This window comes from Piliocolobus tephrosceles, chromosome 11, assembly GCF_002776525.5.
Source record: "Piliocolobus tephrosceles isolate RC106 chromosome 11, ASM277652v3, whole genome shotgun sequence".
Classification (NCBI taxonomy): Eukaryota; Metazoa; Chordata; class Mammalia; order Primates; family Cercopithecidae; genus Piliocolobus; species Piliocolobus tephrosceles.
The window spans coordinates 89,588,437-89,612,313 of record NC_045444.1 but is presented as its reverse complement, the minus strand read 5'-3'; the positions used below and the strand labels follow the sequence as shown (position 1 = coordinate 89,612,313).

The 23,877-nt window shown below is 37.7% G+C and overlaps 1 protein-coding gene across 2 annotated transcripts in view; it reads right to left on the bottom strand.

The window, feature by feature from the left end:
* Positions 1–23,877, bottom strand: part of NBEAL1 (neurobeachin like 1) — a 220,591-nt gene that overhangs the window by 54,833 nt on the left and 141,881 nt on the right. For both annotated transcript variants that reach the window (XM_026454600.1, XM_026454601.1), the window contains 6 exons: positions 20,971–21,128; positions 18,543–18,667; positions 12,690–12,816; positions 5,719–5,867; positions 4,662–4,795; positions 2,058–2,162 (listed from right to left, as the gene is read on the bottom strand). In XM_026454600.1, coding sequence (XP_026310385.1) covers positions 2,058–2,162; positions 4,662–4,795; positions 5,719–5,867; positions 12,690–12,816; positions 18,543–18,667; positions 20,971–21,128 — 798 coding nt within the window. The remainder of the gene's footprint in view (positions 1–2,057; positions 2,163–4,661; positions 4,796–5,718; positions 5,868–12,689; positions 12,817–18,542; positions 18,668–20,970; positions 21,129–23,877) is intronic.

Genomic DNA, 23,877 nt, shown 5'->3' with positions numbered 1-23,877 from the left:
TGGTAGGTATTATTGACAATACCAAGAATGGGCCAGAAAAAAAAAAAAAAGGTACAACAGGGAGATACATCAATATATGTTTCCTAAATTTACTTCTTTTAAAATATTCGTCTCTAAAAAAGGAAGAGAAAATTCAACATAAATCTTATACCACAGTCTAGAAGGTCTTGATAAAAATTCTTTCCTAAAAAAAAAAAAAAACAAAAAAAAGACTTGTCTTTTCTTCAATTAAATATTTTACTTGAATACGTTAACATTTTTATTTTATTTATTTATTTCAGAGAAATGGTCTCACTCCTGTCACCCAGGTTGGGGAGAAGTGAAGCAATCATAGCTCATTACAGCTTCAAGCTCCTGGGCTCAAGCAATCTACCCGGCTTAGCCTCCCAAGCAGCTAGGACTAAAGGCATGCCCTATTATCCCGGCTAATTTTCTAAACTATTTGTAGAGATGAGGTCTTGCTTTGTTGCCCAGGCTGGTCTTAAACTCTGGGCCTCAAGTGATGTTCCTGGCTTGACCTCCCAAAGCATTGGGTTTACAGGCATGAGCCACCATGCCCAGAATAAGTGGATTAAAATTTCAAATTTTATTTTATTATTTCATTTTTTAATGATTTTTTTATTTTGCAGGCAGAGTTTCACTCTTGTTGCCCAGGCTGGAGTGCAATGGCATGATCTTGGCTCACTGCAATCTCTGCCTCCAAGGTTCAAGTGATTCTCCTGCCTCAGCCTCCTGAGTCGCTGGGATTACAGGTGCCCGCCACCACGCCCAGCTAATTTTTTGTATTTTTAGTAGAGACAGGGTTTCACCATGTTGGTCAGGCTGGTCTCAAACTCTTGACCTCAGGTGATCCACCTGCCTCGGTGCTGGGATTACAGGTGTAAGCCACTGCAACTGGCCTAAAATTTTGAATTTTAGAAGGACTGTTCCACTTTGAAATTTTTGTTACAAATTGAAATTTTCATAAGTATGCATATTAAAAAATACTATCTTGATATATTAAAACTATCCAACTATTTTAGTGAAACATTACATTAATTATCCTCAGAGGATACTTAGGTGTAGCCCAATTGTTCTTGAGTGCCAAGTGGAGGGATCAGCACTTAAAGAATAAAATTTACTGCAGAGGCAACAGGAAATGTACTTTATTAAATAAAACTTTTTTCACTGGCAATAGTAAAGAATTGCTGATGGGTCTTGAATAAGGGCAACACTTAAGAAAGATTAATGTGTATGCGGGAGGAAGGAGAGAGCCAGGAGGCAAAGACCCTGATTAAGAGACTATGAACAGTCCTGGAAAGCCAAAACAATGGCTTTCTTTTGCATGCTGGCAGCACAAATCCAAGTGACATGGGGATATAAATAAGGATATAATTCATGAGAGCATTAATTCACTTTGGCTGGTAGGAGAATTGGCATTTTTTGGCCCTTTCCAGGCCCTTTCTTCCTTTTTTTTTTTTTTTAAACCTCATGCATTGATTATTTTTATTATTAAGATTTAAAAACTCATGTTATTATTATTACTATTCTTTTTTGAGAGAGAGTCTTGCTCTGTCACCCAGGCTATACTGCAGTGGCTCAAATCTTAGCTCACCACAACCTCCTCCTCCCTGGTTCAAGTGATCCTCCCACCTCAGCCTCCTGAGTAGCTGGGATTACAGGCGCCTGCCAACACGCCTGACTACTTTTTGTATTTTTTAGTAGAGATGGGGTTTCACCATGTTGGCCAGGCTGGTCTTGAACTCCTGACCTCAGGTGATCCGCCCGCCTCAGCCTCCCAAAGTGCTGGGACTACAGGCGTGAGCCACTGCACCCAGCCCTATTTTTTAAAAAGAAAATTATTGACAGATATACCCATGAACTGAATGATACAGAAGATGGCAGGGAGGGCGCTGTCTGTGTGAGGGAAACCAAGGAAGATTCAAAGATAATTCAAAAGATCAGTCTGAATGGAAGAACAGTAGTTGTAAAAATCAAAGGAAAATAATCAGAAGAAGTCAAGTCTTACTTAAAATGAAGAGCAGAACAGTTCATTACAGACTATTACAATTTCCTACCTGTGTCAATCCTGATGCTTTGAATAACTCCTGTGGTGATCTGCTTCCATAGTAACTATTTGGAGAATGAAGTGACAACAGTCTGCTATATATTTTGTTTCTAACCTATAAAAAACAGCATTTTATACTTTAAAAATGAATCAAGACAAACTTGGAAGATTATGGTAGTTACAATAGCTGTACTGAGAGACAATTCACCCTTTTAAAGCATACAACTTAATGTTGTGTGTTTTGTTTTGTTGAGACAGTTGCTGTCGCCCAGGCTGGGTGCAGTGGTGTGATCTTGCCTCGCCGCAGCCTGGACCTCCCGGCTCAGGTTGAACCTCCATCTCAGCGTCCTGAGTAGCTGAGACTATAGGTGCGTGCCCCCACTGCCCAGATAATTATTTTTACATTTTTTATAGAGATGGAGTTTCACCATGTTGCCCAGGCTGATCTCAAACTCCTGGGCAACAAGTGATCCTCCCACTTCAAGCTCCCAAAGTGCTGGGATTATATGTGTAAGCCACCACACCTGGCCCCAGTGTTTTTTTTTTTTTTTTTTTTTTTTACTATATTCAAACAGTTGTGTGACTATCACCATTATCTAACTTTAGAAATTTTTTATCACCTCAAATAGAAATCCCATAGTCACAAACAGCTACTTCTCAATTCTGCCTCCTTCCGATTCCCTGACAACTACTAATCTAATTTCTGTCTCTATGGGTTTGCCTGTTCTGGACATTTCATAAAAACAGTAGATTATGGTTTTAATTTCTCTATTGTACTTGCTGAAATCAAGCCACGTATGTTTTACAAAAGTTATTGTGTATCATGGAAGGATTATTAGACTTTGAATTAGAAAACTTGCTCAAGTATACTTCAAGTTTAGTTCTGCAATTTACTAATCATCTTGGCAAATAAATTAATTTACTAGTCTCATTTGTAAATTAAACATAATATCTATCCTTATACTACTGTGAATTATTCAGGGCTATACAAATGCAAAATTATAAAATTCACTTATAGTTTCTTCAACTATTAAAAAAGGAATAATGGAATTTGCCTTTTTTTTTTTTTTTTTGAGATGGAGTCTCACTCTGTCACCCAGGCTAGAGTGCACTGGCGTGACCTCGGTTCACTGTAACCCCTGCCTCCAGAGTTCAAGCAATTCTCCTACCTCAGCCTCTCGAGTAGTTGGGATTATAGGTGTGCATCACCGTGCCCAGCTAATTTTTATATTTTTAGTAGAGATGGGTTTCACCATGTTGGGCAGGCTGGTCTCAAACTCTTGACCTCAAGTGATCCAGCTGCCTCGGCCTCCCAAAGTGCTAGGACTATAGGTGTCAGCTATCGTACCCAGCCAGAATCTGCCTTATTATTTATTTATTTATTTTGGAGACGGAGTTTCACTCTTGTTGCTGAGGCTGGAGTGCAATAGCGTGATCTTGGCTCACTGCAATCTCTGCCTCCTAGGTTCAAGTGATTCTCCTGTCTTAGCCTCCCAGGTAGCTGGGATTACAGGTTATGTGCCACCACAACTGGCTAATTTTTGTATTATTAGTAGAGAAAGGGTTTCACCATGTTGGCCAGGGTGGTCTTGAACTCCTGACTTCAGGTGATCCACCCACCTTGGCCTCCCAAAGTGCTGGGATTACAGACGTGAGCCACTGTGTCTGGCCAAATTTGCTACATTTAATCTCATGGTTGTTATAAAGATAAGATACTTTATACAAATATGCTTTAAAGACAATAAAGTTATACAAACACCCAGTACTTAGCAGGAGCAGACTTAGTTTAATTATATGACACAGCTTTCCATAAAACACATGCTTTGTATTTTCCTATGAAGGAAAACTTTCTTGTAACAGTAAAAAGACTTCCTTTTGTAAAACTAGAAGAATGGTCTTTAAACATCTTAATCAAATCATCAATAAGTAAACCTGGGTTCCACGGAAGAATGGAAAATTAGTTATTGTGTGTGCTAATGTGAGTCTTCTGAAAAGCAGATGCCAAGATAGAATTAAAATGCAAGTATTTTACTAGAGGAGATGCCTGCGAGAGAAAATGGGAGAGCTATGCAAGGTGGGGAGAGTTGTCAAACTGTAATACATGTCTGACCTCAAGTGAATGAGAGAGGGAAGGAAGGACAGGCCCAAGCATTCTCAGTAACAAGCCCAAGCTTACATAGCTAGTGGTGGAGACAGTACTTGGACTCTGGTAGTCTGGCTTTAGAGCATACGCACTTAACAACTTACATTACTTAAGAATTTACTATATTCCTAGAAGAAACAGATTCCTCATTATTTTTGAATTTGAAACCAATCTAATTTACTAAATCTACTCATAGCTAACATATTGTATATTACATCACAAGTGAATGTAATGAGGCACTGAAAATTCTACTTTATCTAGCCATATATATAAAAACTGAACTTCCCCAAAACTCAAACATAAGTAAATCTCAACAAAAATTCACACACTGATTAGCCCCCAAAGTATATATTTTTTCCTCTAACATTTTGTCTTGACAAAAGAATACAGCCCAAAGTTCCATTAGTGCTCACTAGCTGGAAAGGTATTTAAAGTCAGTATTTTGGGATTTCCTGAAACCACAGTACATACCTCTTTTTTGAAATTGAGAAAGTAGTTGGACTGGTCAACATGAAAAATCTCAAGGGCTGATCTTCTTAAGTTGTAACGCCGGAGGTGAATCTCTCGAATTTGAGAATGAGGCCACTTGAAATCAAAACCTACTCCTGAAAACAGAAGAAATCTTGTGACTGATATACCACATAAAGTTACTCATGCTATGTAGAAAATACCTCTTAGTTCTTGACAAAAGGTTTTAGGAAAAAGGAATTCAATTTCTATACTATATAAATCATTTGTTAAATGTGTTGGATATTTAAACTAGTTCTTTCAAAATTATTTTAAAGTTCTATAACTATTCTACTGCCTTCCCATTAGAATGCAAGATAATTCTGAATACACCTCAGAAACAGTTTTCCTTTTCTTTGTATGTTGGTATCTTAGATTTAATCATTCTTTTATTATCACATAAAGGATGACATAAGAAGCCTATAGGAATAAGTACACATACAAAGGTATGATAAAATGAAGACTGTATTAGGCTGCGTATGGTGGCTCACACCTGTAATCCTAGCACTTTGGGAGGCTGAGGTGGGCAGATCACCTGAGGTCGGGAGTTCGAGACCAGCCTGACCAACATGGAGAAACCCTGTCTCTATTAAAAAAAAAAATGCAAAATTAGAAGGGCATGGTGGCACATGCCTGTAAGCCCAGCTACTAGGGAGGCTGAGGCAGAAGAATTGCTTGAACCTGGGAGGCGGAGGGCTCAGTGAATCAAGATCGCACCATTGCACTCCAGCCTGGGCAACAAGAATGAAACTCCATCTCAAAATAATAATAATAATAATAATAATAAACACTGTTAAGTTTAGAGCAATTGCCTCTAGCCAAACCCTTAAAAATGCATTGATAATTTTTAAAAAGCATTCCCTTCCACTTGGTGAGTAACAAATTTAACCCCATACTGACTTTCCATTTCTCCTTTTATATGATACACAGTTCTGTCTTACTGCTTTCTTCTCATTCATGATTGATAAATTGGATACTTAATTATTGAACAGCAAAAATCATTTTTTCCAGAACTCCTCACCATCTTCTTTTTCAATGCTGCCATCATAGAAGTAAATGTGTTGAGTAGTGATTTCTAATCTGCCAGGAATTACATCAATTATTGTAATGAGTTCACAGTCTTCCATCAATACCAATTTTTCTTTTTGATCCTGTTCTTCTTTCTCATCACTGTAAAAACAAAAAGCCAATAAACAGAAAAATCTAACCATTTATTTTTCTTAAATAGAAAAAAATACCATATTTAAATATAAATATCTCTGTTTTTACTTTTTTTTGAGACAAGGTCTTGTTGCCCTGGCACAATGTCAGCTCAATCACCACAACCTCTGCCTCCTGGGCTCAAGCAATCCTCCCACCTCAGCCGCCAAGTAGCTGGGAATACAGGTGCATGCCACCATGCCCAGCTAATTTTTATATTTTTTGTAGAGATGGGGTTTTGCCATGTTGCCCAGGCTGGTTTCGATCTCCTGAGCTCAAGGGATCCACTCACCCTGGTCTCCCAAAGTGCAGGGATAATATGCATGAGCCACCGTGCCTGGCCTCAAATATAAATCAGTTATCTGTTAAATTAATGTCCAGGAAAGAATATTTGAATTACCCTCAAGAAATATTCTGCATATCAAATTACTTAAACAGTGTCCAAATATTTTTATTACTCAATGATTCAGTTTCATTAAAAATAAGCTTTACATCCTTATTTTATACGACCCATTATAATAAAACACAGTGACCCTGTAAAATAACTAGCAGAGGACAGTTGAAAAATAAGGCAATATTGGTCATGTCATTTTTTTTTTGAGACGGAGTCTCGCTCTGTCGCCCAGGATGGAGTGCAGTGGTGCGATCTCAGCTCACTGCAAGCTCCGCCTCCTGGGTTTACGCCATTCTCCTGCCTCAGCCTCCCGAGTAGCTGGGACTACAGGCGCCCGCCACCTCGCCTGGCTATTTTTTTGTATTTTTTATTTAGTAGAGACGGGGTTTCACCGTGTTAGCCAGGATGGTCTCGATCTCCTGACCTCGTGATCTGCCTGTCTCGGCCTCCCAAAGTGCTGGGATTACAGGCTTGAGCCACCGCGCCCGGCCTAAGCTTTTCTTTTTAAAAATATAATTACTGGAAAGAATGTTTTTCCAAACACTGAAATAACTAATATTTACAGTGATAAATAGTGCAATGAGTAACCCTAAAAAAGTAAATAGTCTGAGTTATTTATATTAGATGACAAAAAGTATTTTGGTTTTTCAGTGTAAAAAAATTAGTCTGACATCCATTAAATTCACTAGTCATCAAAGAAAGAAAAAACATCCCAATTAGGCCGGGCGCGGTGGCTCAAGCCTGTAATCCCAGCACTTTGGGAGGCCGAGATGGGCGGATCACGAGGTCAGGAGATCGAGACCATCCTGGCTAATATGGTGAAACCCCATCTCTACTAAAAAAAAAAAATACAAAAAACTAGCCGGGCGAGGTGGCGGGCGCCTGTAGTCCCAGCTACTCGGGAGGCTGAGGCGGGAGAATGGCGTAAACCCGGGAGGTGGAGCTTGCAGTGAGCTGAGATCACGCACTGCACTCCAGCCTGGGCGACAGAGCGAAACTCCGTTTCAAAAAAAAAAAATCCCAATTAAAAAGCTGACTGAATATCTACCAGTATAGTTCCCTATATAACTGCCCCTCCCTAGTACCCTGAAAATAATCAAGGAAATCTAAAAAAATTACTGAATTAATATAAATAAAAATCCTGATTATGCCACCAAAGAATACTACTGAATCTAGTCAATTTTTAATACACCCATTTTTTGAGATGGGGTCTCACTCTGACACCGAGGCTGGAGTGCAGTGGTGCAATCTTGCCTCATTGTAACGTCCACCTTCCAGGCTCAAGCATTCCTCCCACTTCAGCCTCCCAAGTAGCTGAGAACAAAGGCGCACACCACCACGCCAAGTTAATTTTTTGTATTTTTGGTAGAGATGGAATTTTGCCATGTTGCCCAGGCTGGTCTGGAGCTCCTGAACTCAAGTGATCTGTCCACCTCGGCCTCCCAAAGTGCTGACAAATTGAGGGCCACCATGCCTGGCCCTCAATTTGTAATATTAAAATAAGCTTCAAAGAAAGATTTACCATGTGTAGTTCATAATGTAAACAAATCATATATTTGGGACATAGCTACTCATTCTTGGCTGAATATGTGGCTTTACGAACATAGAAAGTTAAGTATCAGGCTGGGCACAGTGGCTCACACCTGTAATCCCAGCACTTTGGGTGGCCATGGTGGGAGCATCACTTGGGATCAGGAGTTTGAGGTCAGCCTGGCCAACATGGTGAAACCCCTCTCTACAAAAAATACAAAAAATTAGCTGGGTGTAGTGGCACACGCCTGTAATTCCAACTACTTGAGACGCTGAAGCACGAGAATCACTCAAACCTGGGAGACAGTGGTTGCAGTGAGCTGAGATCGTGCCACTGCACTCCAGCCTAGTTGAGAGTAAGACTCCATCTCAAAAAAAAAAAAAAAAAATCAATCAATCAATGAATCAAAACAAAACAAAACCCCCCAAAACTCACATTAGGGCAGATATATAAATCATGAACTTTAAATGTAATCCCTAAGTGATGTACAGATCCACTGGCGAAAGATGGCAGTCTTACTGGATCTTTTATTTTAGAGATGGGGGGTGGGGTGGGTCTTGCTTATTTATATGTTTATTTTAGAAGTAGGGTCTGGCTCTGTCACCCAGGATACACCGTAGTGGTGTGATCATAGCTTACTGCAGCTTTCAACTCCTGGGCTCAAAGGATCTTCCTGCCTCAGCCTTCCCAATAGTTAAGACTATAGGCACACACCACCACCATGCCTGGCTATTTTATTTATTTATTTATTTATTTTGAGATGGAGTCTTGCTCTGTCACCCAGGCTGAAGTGCAGTGGAGCGATCTCAGCTCACTGCAACCTCCGCCTCCTGAGTTGGCGCAATTCTCCTTCCTCAGCCTCCTGAGTAGCTGGGACTATAGGCGCCCGCTACCACACCTGGCTAATTTTTGTATTTTTAGTAAAGACAGGGTTTCACCATGTTGGCCAGGATGGTCTCAATCTCTTAACCTGGTGATCCACCTGCCTCGGCCTCCCAAAGTGCTGGGATTACAGGCGTGAGCCATCATACCTGGCCTATTTTCTATTTTTTATTTTTGAGACGGAGTCTCGCTCTGTCGCCCAGGCTGGAGTGCAGCCGCGCGATCTTAGCTCATTGCAAGCTCCACCTCCTGGGTTTACATCATTCTCCTGCCTCAGCCTTCCGAGTAGCTGGGACTACAGGCGCGCGCCACCACGCCCGACTAATTTTTTGTATTTTTAGTAGAGATGCAGTTTCACCATGTTAGCCAGGATGATCTCGATCTCCTGACCTCGTGATCCGCCCGCCTTGGCCTCCCAAAGTGCTGGGATTACAGGCGTGAGCCACTGCACCCAGCCCGCCTGGCCTATTTTCTTAGAGAGAGGGTCTCACTATGTTGCTCAGGTTGGTCTCAAACTCCTGCCCTTTAGTGATCCTCTTGCCTCAGCCTCAGCTATAGCATTCAGCTGGATCGGGGGGCTAAAGACAACCTCTAACCAATGACTGACCACCAAGGTATGCTGACCCACAGACAATCCCTACTAGGCCAGGTTTTACAACAAAAAACAAAACAAAACAAAACCCAATGAATAGAGATGTCACTGGCAACACACAGCAGGTTAAAACAGGCTCCACAGAATTAGTTCAGGAAAGTAAACAAACAAACAAAATCACAACAGTAGCAACCATAACAGAGGGAGATCAGAAGCCAGATTGGCTACAATTTGTTACCAAAAGTGTATAGTTTCTAACAAAAATTATGAGAAAACAAAGAAAAAGGAAAGTATGAGCCATAAACACAAAAGCAATAAAAAGAAACTGTCTCTGGCAGACCTCTGATGTTCAATTTAACAATGACTTCAAAGTAGCTATCATAAATACATCAAAAGAACAATAGGAAACAATGTTTAAAGAAATAAAGGGAAGTATAGCAATAAGCTAATCAAATAGAGACTATCAATAAAGAGATAGAAATTAAAAACATTTAAAAAAAGAACGAGGCCGGGCATGGTGGCTCACGCCTGTAATCCCCAGCACTTTGGGAAGCCGTGGTGGGCGGATCACCTGAGGTCAGGAGTTCGAGACCAGCCTGGTCAACACGGCCAAACTCTGTCTCCACTAAAAGTACAAACATTAGCCAGGTATGGTAGCAGGCGCCTGTAATCCCAGCTACTCAGGAGGCTAAGGCAGGAGAATTGCTTGAACCTGGGAGGCAGAGGTCGTAGTTAGCTGAGATCGCGCCACTGCACTCCAGCATGGGCGACAAGAGTGAGACTCTGTCTCAAAAAAAAAAAAAAAAAAAAAGGTGGGGGGGCAAGTGATTTGCATAGATATTCTCCAAAGTAGATATATTAATGGCAAACAAGCACATGAAAAGATGCTCAACATTATTAGGTACTAGGAAAATGCAAATAAGATAGATATGACTTCAAACCATACAGGATGGCTATAATGAATTTTTACAAACCCACAAGGAAAATAACAAGAGTTGAGGTAGATGTGGAGAAATCAGAACACTCATACATTGCTGGTGAAAATGTAAAATGATGAGGTCCCTGTAAAAAACAGTTTGGTAATTCCTCAAAAGTTCAAACAGAATTATATGATTTAACTATTATACTCCTCGGTAGATATCCAAGACGACTAAAAACTTATGTTTGCACAAAAATTTGTACAGGAATATTCATGGAAGTACTATTCATAATGGCCTAAAAGTAGAAACAACCTAAATGCTGACTGATGAATGGATAAGCAAAATGTGATTAGCCATATTTTGGACAACCATAAATGGTTATAAATGGAAAATTATTTATAATATTATTCAGCCGCAAAAAGGAATAAAGTACTCTTATATGCTATGACATGAATGAATCTTGAAAACATTATTCCAAATGAAAATAAGCCAGACACAAATTGTAGGAGTTACAGAAAATTTCCAAAGTAGGCAAATCCACAGAGACAAAGTAATTAGTGGTTGCCAGGGTGTGTGAGAAGGGGAAAACTGGGACCGACCACTAAAAGGTACAAGATTTCCTTTTGGGGTGATATAAATGTTCTGGAATTATACAGTGGGGATGGTTGTACAAATTTGTGAAAACACTAAAAAATCCCACTAAATTGTGTGCATTAAAAATGGTAAATTTTATGTTTGTGAGATATATCTGGATTAACAAAAATAAAGACCTCCCTGGATAACAAAAGGAGAGTTTGTGGCAATCAGACTTTCCTTATTAGAAATACTAGAGGGCTGGGTGCAGCGGCTCACTCTCTGGTGGCCTATAATCCAAGCACTTTGGGAAACCAAGATGGGAGGATCATGTGGGCCCAAGGGTTTGAGACCAGCCTGGGCAATACAGTGAGACCCTGTCTCTGCAAAAAAATTTAAAAATTAGCTAGACATGGTGGTGTGCCAATAGTCCCAGCTACTCAGGAGGCTGAGGCAGGAGGATCACTTGAGACCAGGAGGTGGAGGCTCCAGTGAGCTGTGATCACACCACTGCACTCCAGTTGAGGTGACACAGCAAGATCCTGTCTCAAAAAACAAACAAATAAAAACACACACACACATAAAAAACACACAAAAAAAAACTGGAGAAAATCTTTTAGGCTGGAAGGAAGTTTTATCAGATGATAAACGAATGCACACACAAAGAAATAAAGTGCACAAGTATGATACTTGATAATTATGTAGCAAACATAAAATAAAGTATTAATAACATACATTTGTGTTCTTCCTATAATTCATTTAAAGATAACTGCATAAAACAGCAACTATAAAACTGTATTGCTGAACTTACACAAAGAAATATAATATGTATGACAGCAGTAACACAAAGAGGAGATGAGGAAATTAATATATTTTACATTTCCTTAAAGAAAGTTTTTGAAGTACAAATTAAACATTTTTAAATGTATCTAAGGCTTTTCAGGTTATCTGTTTCTTCTTGAGGGAGGCTGGGTAATTTGCATCTTTCAAAGCATTTGTTTCATCTAAGCTGTCAAACTTAGAGGCATAAAATCATTAGTATTATTCTCAATCATTTTATTATTTGTGGCATCATCTCCTCTTTCAATCCTAATATAGGCAATTTATGTTGTCTTTCTTTTAATCAGTCCGGCTACAGGTTTATGTGTTTTTGCTTTTTGTTAGTTTGTTGTTTGTTTGTTTTGTTTTGTTTTGTTTTTGAGACGGAGTCTTGCTCTGCCACCCAGGCTGGAGTACAGTGGCCGGATCTCAGCTCACTACAAGCTCCGCCTCCCGGGTTTACGCCATTCTCCTGCCTCAGCCTCCTGAGTAGCTGGGACTACAGGCGCCCGCCTCGTCGCCCGGCTAATTTTTTGTATTTTTTTTTTTTTTAAGTAGAGACAGGGTTTCACCGTATTAGCCAGGATGGTCTCGATCTCCTGACCTCGTGATCCGCCCGTCTCGGCCTCCCAAAGTGCTGGGATTACAGGCTTGAGCCACCGCGCCCGGCCTGTTGTTTGTTTTTAATAACCAGGCTTCGATGTTTTTAATCTTTCTGTTTTTCTCTTTCACGAATTTCTGCTTTTGTCTTTATAATGTTCTTTCTTTTGCTTAACAGTTTATATTTTGTTCTGTACATTTCCATCTGAACACAGGTATAGCTGAATCTCACAAATTCAATGTATTGCCTTCATTATCATACAGTTCTAAATACTTTCTAATTTCAAGGTCTAGTTTCATGTTATCCCAGTTCTAAGAAGCCTTCCTCAATAATCTCAGTACTGATAAAAATCCTAACAGCTGATACAGCATTAACTGTTGGACCCTGAAAATACGTGGCGTTAGAATTTCAAGCAAATCTTTTCCACGATTTTGCAATCCCCTTTCTCAGAACAAAATAATTTTAAATATTGATACGTACACATTTACTCTAGCTGATATATCCTCTTCAGGAAGGTCTAATTTATCCTCCTCCATATCACTAACTTTTACTTGTTTCACTACTTCCAAAAGCAATGTATCACTGGAAGGCTGTGAGTGTTGGATACCTGTTTTAAACACAAAATATCTATTAAACATAAAGTAAAAAAAATATTATAGCCCTTCTGTAATTTCTGACTGCTAATTATGTTCCTGACTGTTAGATGATAACAATATGTATATAAGTAAAGATGGTACTTTGATTTAGAGTAATCCTTGATGTTTGATGGTGATTTTGACAACTACTATTCATAAGGTAAAAAGAATAAATGTTTTAAAAATAATAGTATCTATTTTTAATAATGGTATTATTTGTTTCAGAAATAGGCCAAGTATTCTCTTAATTTATATTTAATTCTAAAGGTTGACAATAATTAAGTCAAAGGAAGAAATATTCTAATTGTATTAATGTAATAGAACTATTTTTAACATGCATTTGTACTAAAGCAAAACTAAGAAAGAATATATGATAAGTTGTCTTTAATCGGGAAATAATACACAGACCAAGAGCAAAAGTGTTTACTTTCTGGACCACAAGGAATTTAATACATAATTCTGAGGCATATATATGCAATACATGTAATGTATTTTATAAACTAAACATCCTGCAAAAAGGCAGGTCTGGTATAATGAAAAGAACATGGTCTATGAAGTGGTGAACCTAGATTCAAATTTAGTTTTGCCATTTAGTAAGCCATATGACCCTTCTGAATGTATGTTTTCTAAATTGTAAAATGGAGACTTCATCACAAGGTTGTTAGGCATATGAAAGGTAATACATGTGAAACATCTGGTACACATTAAATGTAAATGATAGCTACTATTATATATTTACCTTCCAACTATCTGATTGAAATAAGAACTGTAATACAAATATATGAATAATTTATAGGACTGAAAAAAATTAACACACTTAACTATGAATAAAGACATTTCATTTATGGCAAAAATAATTCATATAAAATACATAAATAACACAACACTGCAAGTAACTATAAATAACAAAACACTATAAAGATGACAAATCCTCCCTTAGCTTCTCAAATGATACCGTTGCTCAGACATAAGATGAATCAACCTAATGTACAGTTGCATTTTTCTGCGTAAATCTGTTTGATCATACCGTCTTCTATATTGGGAAGTAGTGATTCACATTTTTCCCTAGAACAAGTTAGTAACTATTTCTACTGAACATGTTTTTTCATGAGGTCTAATTTATCATTAAAACATTTAATTAACGAAGTACATAACAATGCAGTAAAAAGTGAAAAGAAGGAAGCCTAGGTAGTCTGATACAAATAGGAAATCAACTTTATATAGATGTATGGTACTATCCTGTTAACAGTATGAATTGAAAATCTGATGGAAGATTGGTGAAGGATGGAGAATGAAGGATGGACTGCAGCAAGGAGGCCAGCTGGGAAGCTACTGTAAGTTTGGAGAAAGCACCAAGCTAAGCCATGGCAATAACAAAGGGAATGAAAATAAGGAAAAACATTCAAAGGTTATGTAAGAGATAGAATCAACAGGACACAGTACCTAAAGAGCTGTTATATGTAGGGATTTCAGAGAGATGAGGAAAGACTCATGGATAATATGGATTTTAATTTCAGCAGCTAATATATGGAGATACTGATAACTATAATACCAGATACAAGAGAAGCAGAAACTAGGGTAAGGAATACACATACGAGAAAAGAGAATAAATTCAGTTTCAGAAATGTCATAAGGAGACTGTGGAACAGGTATCCCAACAGGCAGCTTCTAGAGTTCAAAAGGAACTCTAGAAATACAGATGGGAAAGCAGCATCACATATATAGTGGGGAAGCCATGAGATCACTCAGGAAAAGCACAGGTAAAGGCAAGATGCTAGCAATGGATCTGGGAACATCATCATTTAAAAGTGTGCAGGAAAACAGTTTTAGAAAAAAAGACTAAAAGTTGGTATAAAAGTAGGAGGTTAAACAGCAGAGCTAAGAAATAAATATATTTACAGGCTGAGTGAGATGGCTCATGCCTGTAATCCCAGCACTCTGGGAGGCTGAGGTGGAAGGATCACTTGAGCCCAGAAATTCGAGACCAACCTGGGCAACAGAGGGAGACCTTGTCTCCACAAAAAAAATTTAAAAATTAAAAAACTAGCTGGGTGTGGTGGTACACATCTATAGTACCAGCTGCTCAGGAAGCTGTGGCAGGAGGATCACTTGAGCCCAGGAGCTCAAGTCTACAATGAGTGGTGACTGCACCACTGCACTCCAGCCTGGGGACAGAGTGACATCCTGTCTCACAAAACAAACAAACAAACAGGAAAAGAAAGAAGGAAAGAAATACACTTACAGAAGAGGATAACCACTAAATGCTTCAGAAACAATGGAAGCAGGGTGAGGACTAAAAATAAGTTGTTAAATTTGTCAATCAGAAAACAGCATGTCTAATAAAGAATTACGGACAAAAAAAAATTTCTTAAATCAAATTTTTTTTTGGGAGAGAGGGTTTTACTGTGTTGCCCAGGCTGGAATGAAGTGGTACAATCATGTCTCACTGCAGCCTCAATCTCCTGGGCTCAAGCAATCCTCCACCTCAGCCTCCCAAGTACCTGGGATCATGGGCGCGCATGACTGCACCCAGTTGACTTTTAAAATTTGTTTTGTAGAGATGAGGTCTCATTATGTTGTCCAGACTGGTTTCCAACTCCTGGGCTCAAGTGACTCTTCTCCTTGGACTCCCAAAGTGCTGGGATTACAGATATGAGCCACCACACCTAGCCAAACCAAACTTTTTTTCTTTTTTGAGACAAGGTCTCACTCTGTTGCCCAGGCTGGAATGCACTGACACAATCGTGGCTCACTGTAGCCTCGACCTCCTGGGTTCAAGCGATCTTCTCACCTCTGAGTAGCTCCAACTACAAGTATGTGCCACCTGGCTACAAAACATTTTATTTTATCACTATGTTGCCCACACTACAAACCAAATATTTTTACTGATACATTTAAGAATATATTCTTTTTGACTCTTCAAATTCCCTAATTTACAAGTGGGTGTGTTCCAAAAGATGCTTCATAAGTCAGCTGTTTGAAATTAATAATGGATTTTTCCATCCAAAATAATATTTTAAATCATGGTTAGCTTTGCAGGTTAGCCCATAATGAAAACACTATTCTATACATCTGCAATGGGTTGCTTATAAAAAGCAGTACTGGGGTAAGTAAAACAAAACAAGATAATATTTAAAAAAAAGAATACCATGAATTCTGGCAGTTAATGAAAATGCTCTATAGACAAAACTAAGGAGTAGGTAAAACATTTTGCAGTTAATTCTGAAGTATACGTCAAAGAACTTTAAAGATTTTAAAGACTGATGCCATTTGTTATGATTTCCAATTTCACCTTGAAATATATAAATTTTTTTTCTGTACAGTTTTATTGTCACTATTATACTTGTAGTAAATTTTTAAAGTGAGAAAAACAAACAAAAAGAACAATAAGACTAAGAAGGGACATAAAATTACATCTGTGTGCATGTGCAGAGGGGTGAGAAGGAGAAGAAAAAGCAGAGGGAACTTTATGGAAGGAGATTTCTTGGCAAAAGTCAAGAAAATAATATGGAACACTATTCCTTAAGTAACTATTAAGGTCATTTACCAAAAGATGTTTGTTGGGTGTTAATGATAGTTACATCTCAAAGAGTAGAGAAAGATACTTACAGAAGAGGATACAAGATTCTTTCAGAGAAAAAGCTATACACAATTGGCTATTGCTATGTAAGATAACACTCAAAGTTAGTGTTTATATCATGGACAGGGCCATTATTTTGAATTAAGGAAAATCACTTACCGTATCTGATTTATTTCAAAATGTAAGACTCTAAATGGCAAGCATCATGGGCTCTCTTGATTCATTTTATGTTTTGGCCATTCATTCATTTTATGTTAAGGCAATTAAAAAAAATAAGATCTTGCCAGGCATGCTGGCTCACGTATATAATCCCAGCACTTTGGGAGGCTGAGGTGGAAGGATTGCCACTTGAGCCCAGGAGTTCAAGACCAGTCTGGCAACATGGTGAGACCTTGTCTCTACCAAAAAAAAAAAAAAAAAAAAAAGCTGGGCATGGCATGGTGGCACACATTGGTAGTCCCAGCTAATCAGGAGGCTGAGGCAGAAGGATTGCTTGAGCCTAGGAGGCCAAGGCTGCAGTGAGGCATGTTCAAGTCTCTGCAATCTAGCCTAGTCAATACAGGGAGACCCAGTCTCAAAAAAATAAAAGTAGTTTAAAAATAACATCTAAAAGTTGGTACTCATGCCATCTAAAACTACAACATAATATGCCTATGACTACCAATGATTTGTTGTTGTTGAGAAGGAGTTTTGCTCTTGTTACCCAGGCTGGAGTGCAATGACGCAATATCGGCTCACGGCCACCTCTGCCTCTCGTGTTCAAGTGATTCTCCTGCCTCAGCCTCCAGAGTAGCTGGGATTACAGGTGCCCGCCACCATGCCCAGCTAATTTTTGTATTTTTAGTACAGACAGGGTTTCACCACGTTGGCCAGGCTGGTCTCGAACTCCTGACCTCAGGTGATCTGCCTGCCACGGCCTCCCGAAGTGCTGGGATTACAGGCATGAGCCACCATGCAGGCCTAATGATTCTTGATAAACAACATTTTGGGGTATTTCACAGACCTATCTTAAAAAAGGGAGAGATGACAAGTGAGATAGTTATAAAGGAAGGGCTTCCTAAAGAGTTGCAGAAACCCCTTAAGATCTGTTTTGAAATACCGTCAGGCTAAATTTTTGTTTGTTTTGAGACAGAGTTTTGCTCTTGTTGCCCAGACTGGAGTGCAGTGGCGTGATCTCAGGTCACTGCAACCTCCGCCTCCCGGGTTCAAGCGATTCTCCTGCCTCAGCCTCCTGAGTAGCTGGGATTACAGGTGCCCACCACCATGCCTGGCTAATTTTTTGTATTTGTAGTAGAGACGGGGTTTCGCCATGTTGGCCAGGCTGGTCTTGAACTCCTGACCTCAAGTAGTTTTTTTTTTTTTCTAGAAAAAGGCATTGACCAATCTAAGATACTAAGGGTCTAGAGCTCTATAAAAATAGGTTATAATAAAAGGCATAAAATATTGCTAAGAATTCTAGCTGAGTTCGGGGGTTCACACCTGTAATCCCAGCACTTTGGGAGGCAGAGGTGGAAGGATCACTTGAGGTCAGGAGTTGGAGACCAGCCTGGCCAACATGGTGAAACCCCATCTCTACTAAAAAATACAAAAATTAGCCAGGTGTGGTGGCATGTGACTGTAGTCCCAGCTACTCAGAGGCTGAGGCATGAGAATTGCTTGAACCCAGGAAGTGGAGGTTGCAGTGAGCTGAGATTGCTTCACTGCACTTCAGCCTAGGCAAGAGTGAGACTCTGTCTCAAAAAAAAAAAAAAAGAAAAGAAAAGGATTGCTAAGAATTCTATCTAACATTAGTATTAGCCTCAGTCTTGATGAGCAAAAAAACTAAGAGAAAAGAACACTGTTTCATTGCAAGAGACATAACAGTTGATATGAAGTACAGTATACTTTTATAATTAAAGTTTTTTTCTTTTAGAAATTAAAAGCAATGGAAGTATTAAATTACCTTGGATTTAGGCCAAATGTAACAGGACTAAAAACATACAGTCATTTAAATATTAATTATAAAATGCCACCCTTCCTTCATAAGTAAACACATTTAAAACAATGAAATAACAATCATCAACCCCAAGAACACTCTCATTATCTTCATCAAATAATTAAACGGTCATTGGAACTCACCCAGATTATCTCTCAAGGCACTAGCTTCCTCATGGGTTTTGAAATTATAATTCGGTACCAGCTTAAGTCTCATGCGGGAATAATTCTCTACATTAGCTAGCTTCCAGTGAATTGGATTCTGTTTCCTAAGAATATTCATAAGCAAACAAGTAAAATTATTTAGCTTAAGTTACAAAGATTGATTTAAATACTGTAAAAATGTATCAGGTACTTTACATTTGTTTAGTACCATTTTATGTTACTTTTATTTTTTAGAGACAGAGTCTCATTCTGTAGCCCAGGCTGGAGTGTAGTGGCACAATCTCAGCTCACTGCAACCTCTGCCTCCTGGATTCAAGTGATTCTCGTGCCTCAGCCTCCCGACATAGCAGGGATTACAGGCGTGTGCCCTTATGCCCAGCTGATTTTTGTAATTTTAGTAGAGACGGGGTTTTGCCACGTTGGTCAGGCTGGTCTTGAACTCCTGGCCTCAAGCAATTTGCCCGCGTTGGCCTCCCAAAGTACTGGGATTACAGGTGTGAGCCACCACGCCCAGCCTGTTTAGCACCATTTTATAAAACTGTTCACATTTTTTATTTCATTTAATCCAAATAACTCTGATAGAACCAAAGTGAGTACGCGTAGCTGTACTTTATACACGAGGAATCTAAAACAGATTAAATAATTTGCCCAAGGTGACATGAGGTTTACAGGTAGCAGAAATAAGATTTGAACATTGACTTTTAGACTTACAGCTTGATACCTTTACTCTTTCACTGTTAAATGGGAGTTCTTAACTAGCTATACAGATGATTTATATTTCCAATAGTTTTCAAAATAAAAAATAATTTTACTACAAATAAAGACAATATAATTGCAAGTGGACAAAGATCTACATATAAGAGCTAAAACTATAAAACTCTTAGGAGAAAAGGTAAGGGTAAAACTTCATGACCTTGGACTTGGCAATGGTTTCTTAGATATGACACCAAAAAAAAAAAAAACAAAAAGCAACAACAAAGTAGATTAAACTGGACTTCATTAAAACTAACAACTTTCCTGTATCAAAAGGGCTGCTATTAATAAAGTGAAAAGACCATCTACGTATCTGAAAATCATATATAGGATCAGGGTCTATTATTGAGTATATACATATACATATATTTATATATACACTCTTACAATTCAACAACAAAAAAAATCAATCTAAAAATGGGCAAAGGACTTGAGCAGACACTTCTTCAAAGATGTAAAAATGACCAACAAGCACATGAAAAGATGCTAGACATCATTAATCACTAGGAAATGGAACATGAAATCATAAAATACCACTTTACTCCCACTAGGAGGGTCCTAATAAAAAATCAGGAAATGACAAGTGTTGGTAAGAATGCGGAGAAATTGGAACCCTCACACATTGCTAGTGAAAATATAAAATGATGCAGCTGCTGTGGAAAGCAGTTTGGCAGTTCCTTAGCAAATTAAACACAGAATTATCATACAACCCAGTAATTCCATTCATAGTTTATACTCAAGAGAATTAAAAACAAGTGTTCAAACACTTGTACACAAATGTTCCCAGCAGCACTAATCAAAATAGCCAAAAAGTGGAAAACAACCCAAATGCCCATCCAACTGTTGACTAGATAAAGAAAAGATGATATATCCTTATAAGAGAACACTATTCAGCCATAAAAAGGAATAAAGTACTGATACATGCTACTACATAATGAAAACATTATGCTAAGTGAAAGATGGCAGACACAAAAAGCCACATATTGTATGATTCCATTTATATGAAATAAAAAGAACAGGCAAATAATACAGTCAGAAAGCTGATTGGTGGTTGCTAGGGGGTGGGACAGAGGATAATAAGGAGTGACTTTTTAATAGGTACAGTATTTCCTTTTTAAGTGATAAAAATGTTATGAAGTTAGACAGTGGTGATGATTGTACATTATGAATATACTCAGTGCCAGTGAACTGTACATTTTAAAATGGTTAAAAGGACAAATTTTATGTTATGTACATTTTACCACATTTTTTAAAGGGCTGTAAAAAAAGAGATAATATAATTAAGCAAAACAGAAGTGGCTGAGGATCAATTAAATGAATTGTAAAATATTCAAACATACAACAGCATTAGCCGTAGCTCAAAAAGGTGGTATCAGAAAGACAGAAGTAAATTGGTTTAACACTCTCTAAGAGTCTAAAGTCCAATAAACTTCATATCAAAGGGTCAAAGGAAGGCAAATAACTGTAATAAAAAACAATAGAACCTCGAATCATCCCAGACCTATAATTCACAAAAAGACAATAAATAAGATTAAAAGCACCCTTTTATAAATTGAACATTTAAAAAATCAGAGTGCAAGGGACATTGGTTCAAAAATTTCTAGACCAGAGTTGTAAAGAAAAAAGAGTACTTAATAAAATTATATCCTCTTACCTTTTAGCCCAAGGTCCCCTTTCACATGTAAGATAGAGTTGTATTGCTTTCCAGCGTCTAAGAGTGGCTAACTGTTGACTGCTAAGTTGCTTAAGCGTATTATTATACCTGAGGTTCTCTTGGCGTGCTTTTCGATTAAATGGCTCCACAAACAGTTCCTGAAAGAAACAATAAAAGTTAAGTTCATTGACTCATATATTTACAGGTATATTTACATTTTAATTCCATAATTTAAAATTTTTGACCAACAAAATCTTGCATTATGAGACAGAAGCTAGTAACCAACAGGCTTTTCTTATTCCATCAGAATCATTTTCTTTGATGAAGTGTGATATAATTTTACCTATAATCTATTTATATTTTTTAAAACTTAAAAAAACAACCAACCAACAATAAACATGTGTTGAACTTCAAAAATGCAAAGTGCCTCAACACAGAACTTTGAAGTTCAAGATAATTAACCTCCTACTTACTGTCAAGTAAAATAATTTTCCTAGGGGATCTTTTGATTTACAAGGCATCTAAAATGAGACTCAAGAGGAAAGAAAGTAGAAAGAAGGGTAACCACACTGTATACTACCAAGACATAACTTTAATCTGTGAAATTAATGTTCATAGGTTTCAAAGAAAAAACCGAAGACTAGCTTATCTAACTCACATCAATATTCATCTATTAGAAACTAAAATGACAGCATTAATTTGTTTCAAACAAACCAGCACTGAATTATGTTAAAAAGAACAGTTAAAATTTTAAACAGTTTTAGAGAGGCACTACAGTAATATGCGGTTAAAAATATATGCCTTGGAGTTAGACCTGGATACAAATCTTAGCTTTTCTGAGCTACTTTTCTTATCTAACTTTATCTTTAGCTTAGTTGTTTCTCTTAGCTAATTCTCTGAGGCTCAGTGTCCTCTCATGTGTAAAATGAGGTTAACAATAACTGTCATAATAAAGATGAACATTTAAAGTACTTAATATAGTGCTAGAAAAATAGCAAGTTCTCAATAACTTGTGGTTGTCGTTATTACAATTGTTATTGTTAACTATTATTAGACTTGGTAGGAAATCAATTGTTTTGGAATACAATGTTACTAAATATTGAAAACAGATCATTGCTGAGAAAACTGAGAAAGTCATGACAGCTCCATGGTAATTAAACATCAATTCACAGTTTTGATGTTCAATAATAAAGAAAAAAGTAAATGAGTCTAACAATGGGAAATACATTTAAATGTACTAATATATAAAACAATGGAATACTTTGCAGCCTGGCATGGAAAGATGTTTACAATATATTTTAAGTTAAGAAAGGAACAATGTTCTCATTTTGGCTTAACCAAATATATATACCTTAAAATTACTTAAGACTACTGAGTCTTCCAATTCATGAATACAGTGTCTATCTGTATTTATTTAGGTCTTCTTTAATTTGTTTCAAGTGTTTTTTAGTTTTTGGCATATATACAGCAGATGTTGTATATATTTTGTTAGACTGATACTTACGCATTTTATTATTTTTAGAGCTATTGTAAAAGTATTTTTAGAAAATCTGTTTCCCATTCCTTATTCATGGCTAGTGAACAGAAATATGATTACATTTTGTGTATTGATTTTATGTCCTGCAGCCTTGCTAAACTTGCTCATTTATAGTAATTTACTGGTATAATAGAGTCCTTAAGACTTTCTACACACAGAATCATGTTATCTTTAGATAGTTTTATTTCTTCCTTCCTAATGTGAACACTTCTTTTATATATTTTTTCTATTTTTACTATATTTGCTAAGATTTGTGGTACAACAGTAATTAAGAGTGGTGAGAATGAATATCCCTGCCTAGTTCCCTATTTTAGGGAAAAGTACTCAGTTTTTCGCCTCTGAATATGAAGCCAGTGGTAGGATTTTTGTAAAGGTTTAAGTATTTCCCTTCTATTCCTAGTTTGCTGAGAGCTTTGATTACAAATGGATGTTTAATTTTTCTAGTGCTTTTTCTGCATTTACTGATATGATAACATAGTTTTTCTTAAGACTACTAATGTGGTCCAGTATATTAACTAATCTTCAAATGTTGAACTAGTCCTGCATCCTGAGGATAAATTCCACTTTGTTGTGTCATATATTATTATTACTATTATTATTGTTCTTGAGACCGAGTCTTGCTGCTCATCTACACTGGAGGGCAGTGGTGGGATCATGGCTCACTAAAGTTTTTACCTCCTGTACCCAAGTGTTCCTCCCACATCAGCCTCCTCAGTAGCTGGGACTACAGGTCCATACCACCACACCCAGCTAATTTTTAAATTTTTTGTAGAGATGGAGTCTCCCTACGTTACCCAGGCTGGTCTCCAACTCCTTACCTAAAATGATCCTCCTGCCTTGGCCTCCCAAAGTGCTGGGATTACAGGCATAAGCCTCTGTGCTTGATCTAATGTATTATTTTTAAAATATATTGCTAGATTTGTTTTGTAGCTATGTTCCTGATAGATACTAGTCTGTAGTTTTCTTGTATTATTTTTCTATGATTTCACTAGGAGGATAATATTACCCCCATCAAAGGAGCTAGAAATGTTCCTACTTTTCTATTTTTGAAGAGACTGAGAAAGTGGCATAATTTCTCCATTAAATGTGTGGTAGAATTTGCCAGTGAAACCATCTGGGCCTGAAGTTTTCCCTTTATGAAGGTTTTTAACTATAAATTATATTTCTTTAATAAATATAGGACTATTCAGGTCATATACTTATTCTTGAACTAGTTTTGGAAACTTGTGTCTGTCAAAAAATTGATCCATTTCATTTAAGTTGTCATATTTATGTGCATAGAGTGGTTTGTAGTAGTCCCTTATTACAATGTTGATGTCCGTGGAGTCAGTGGTGATACTGCCTCTTTCTTTCCTGGTATAAAAAATTTT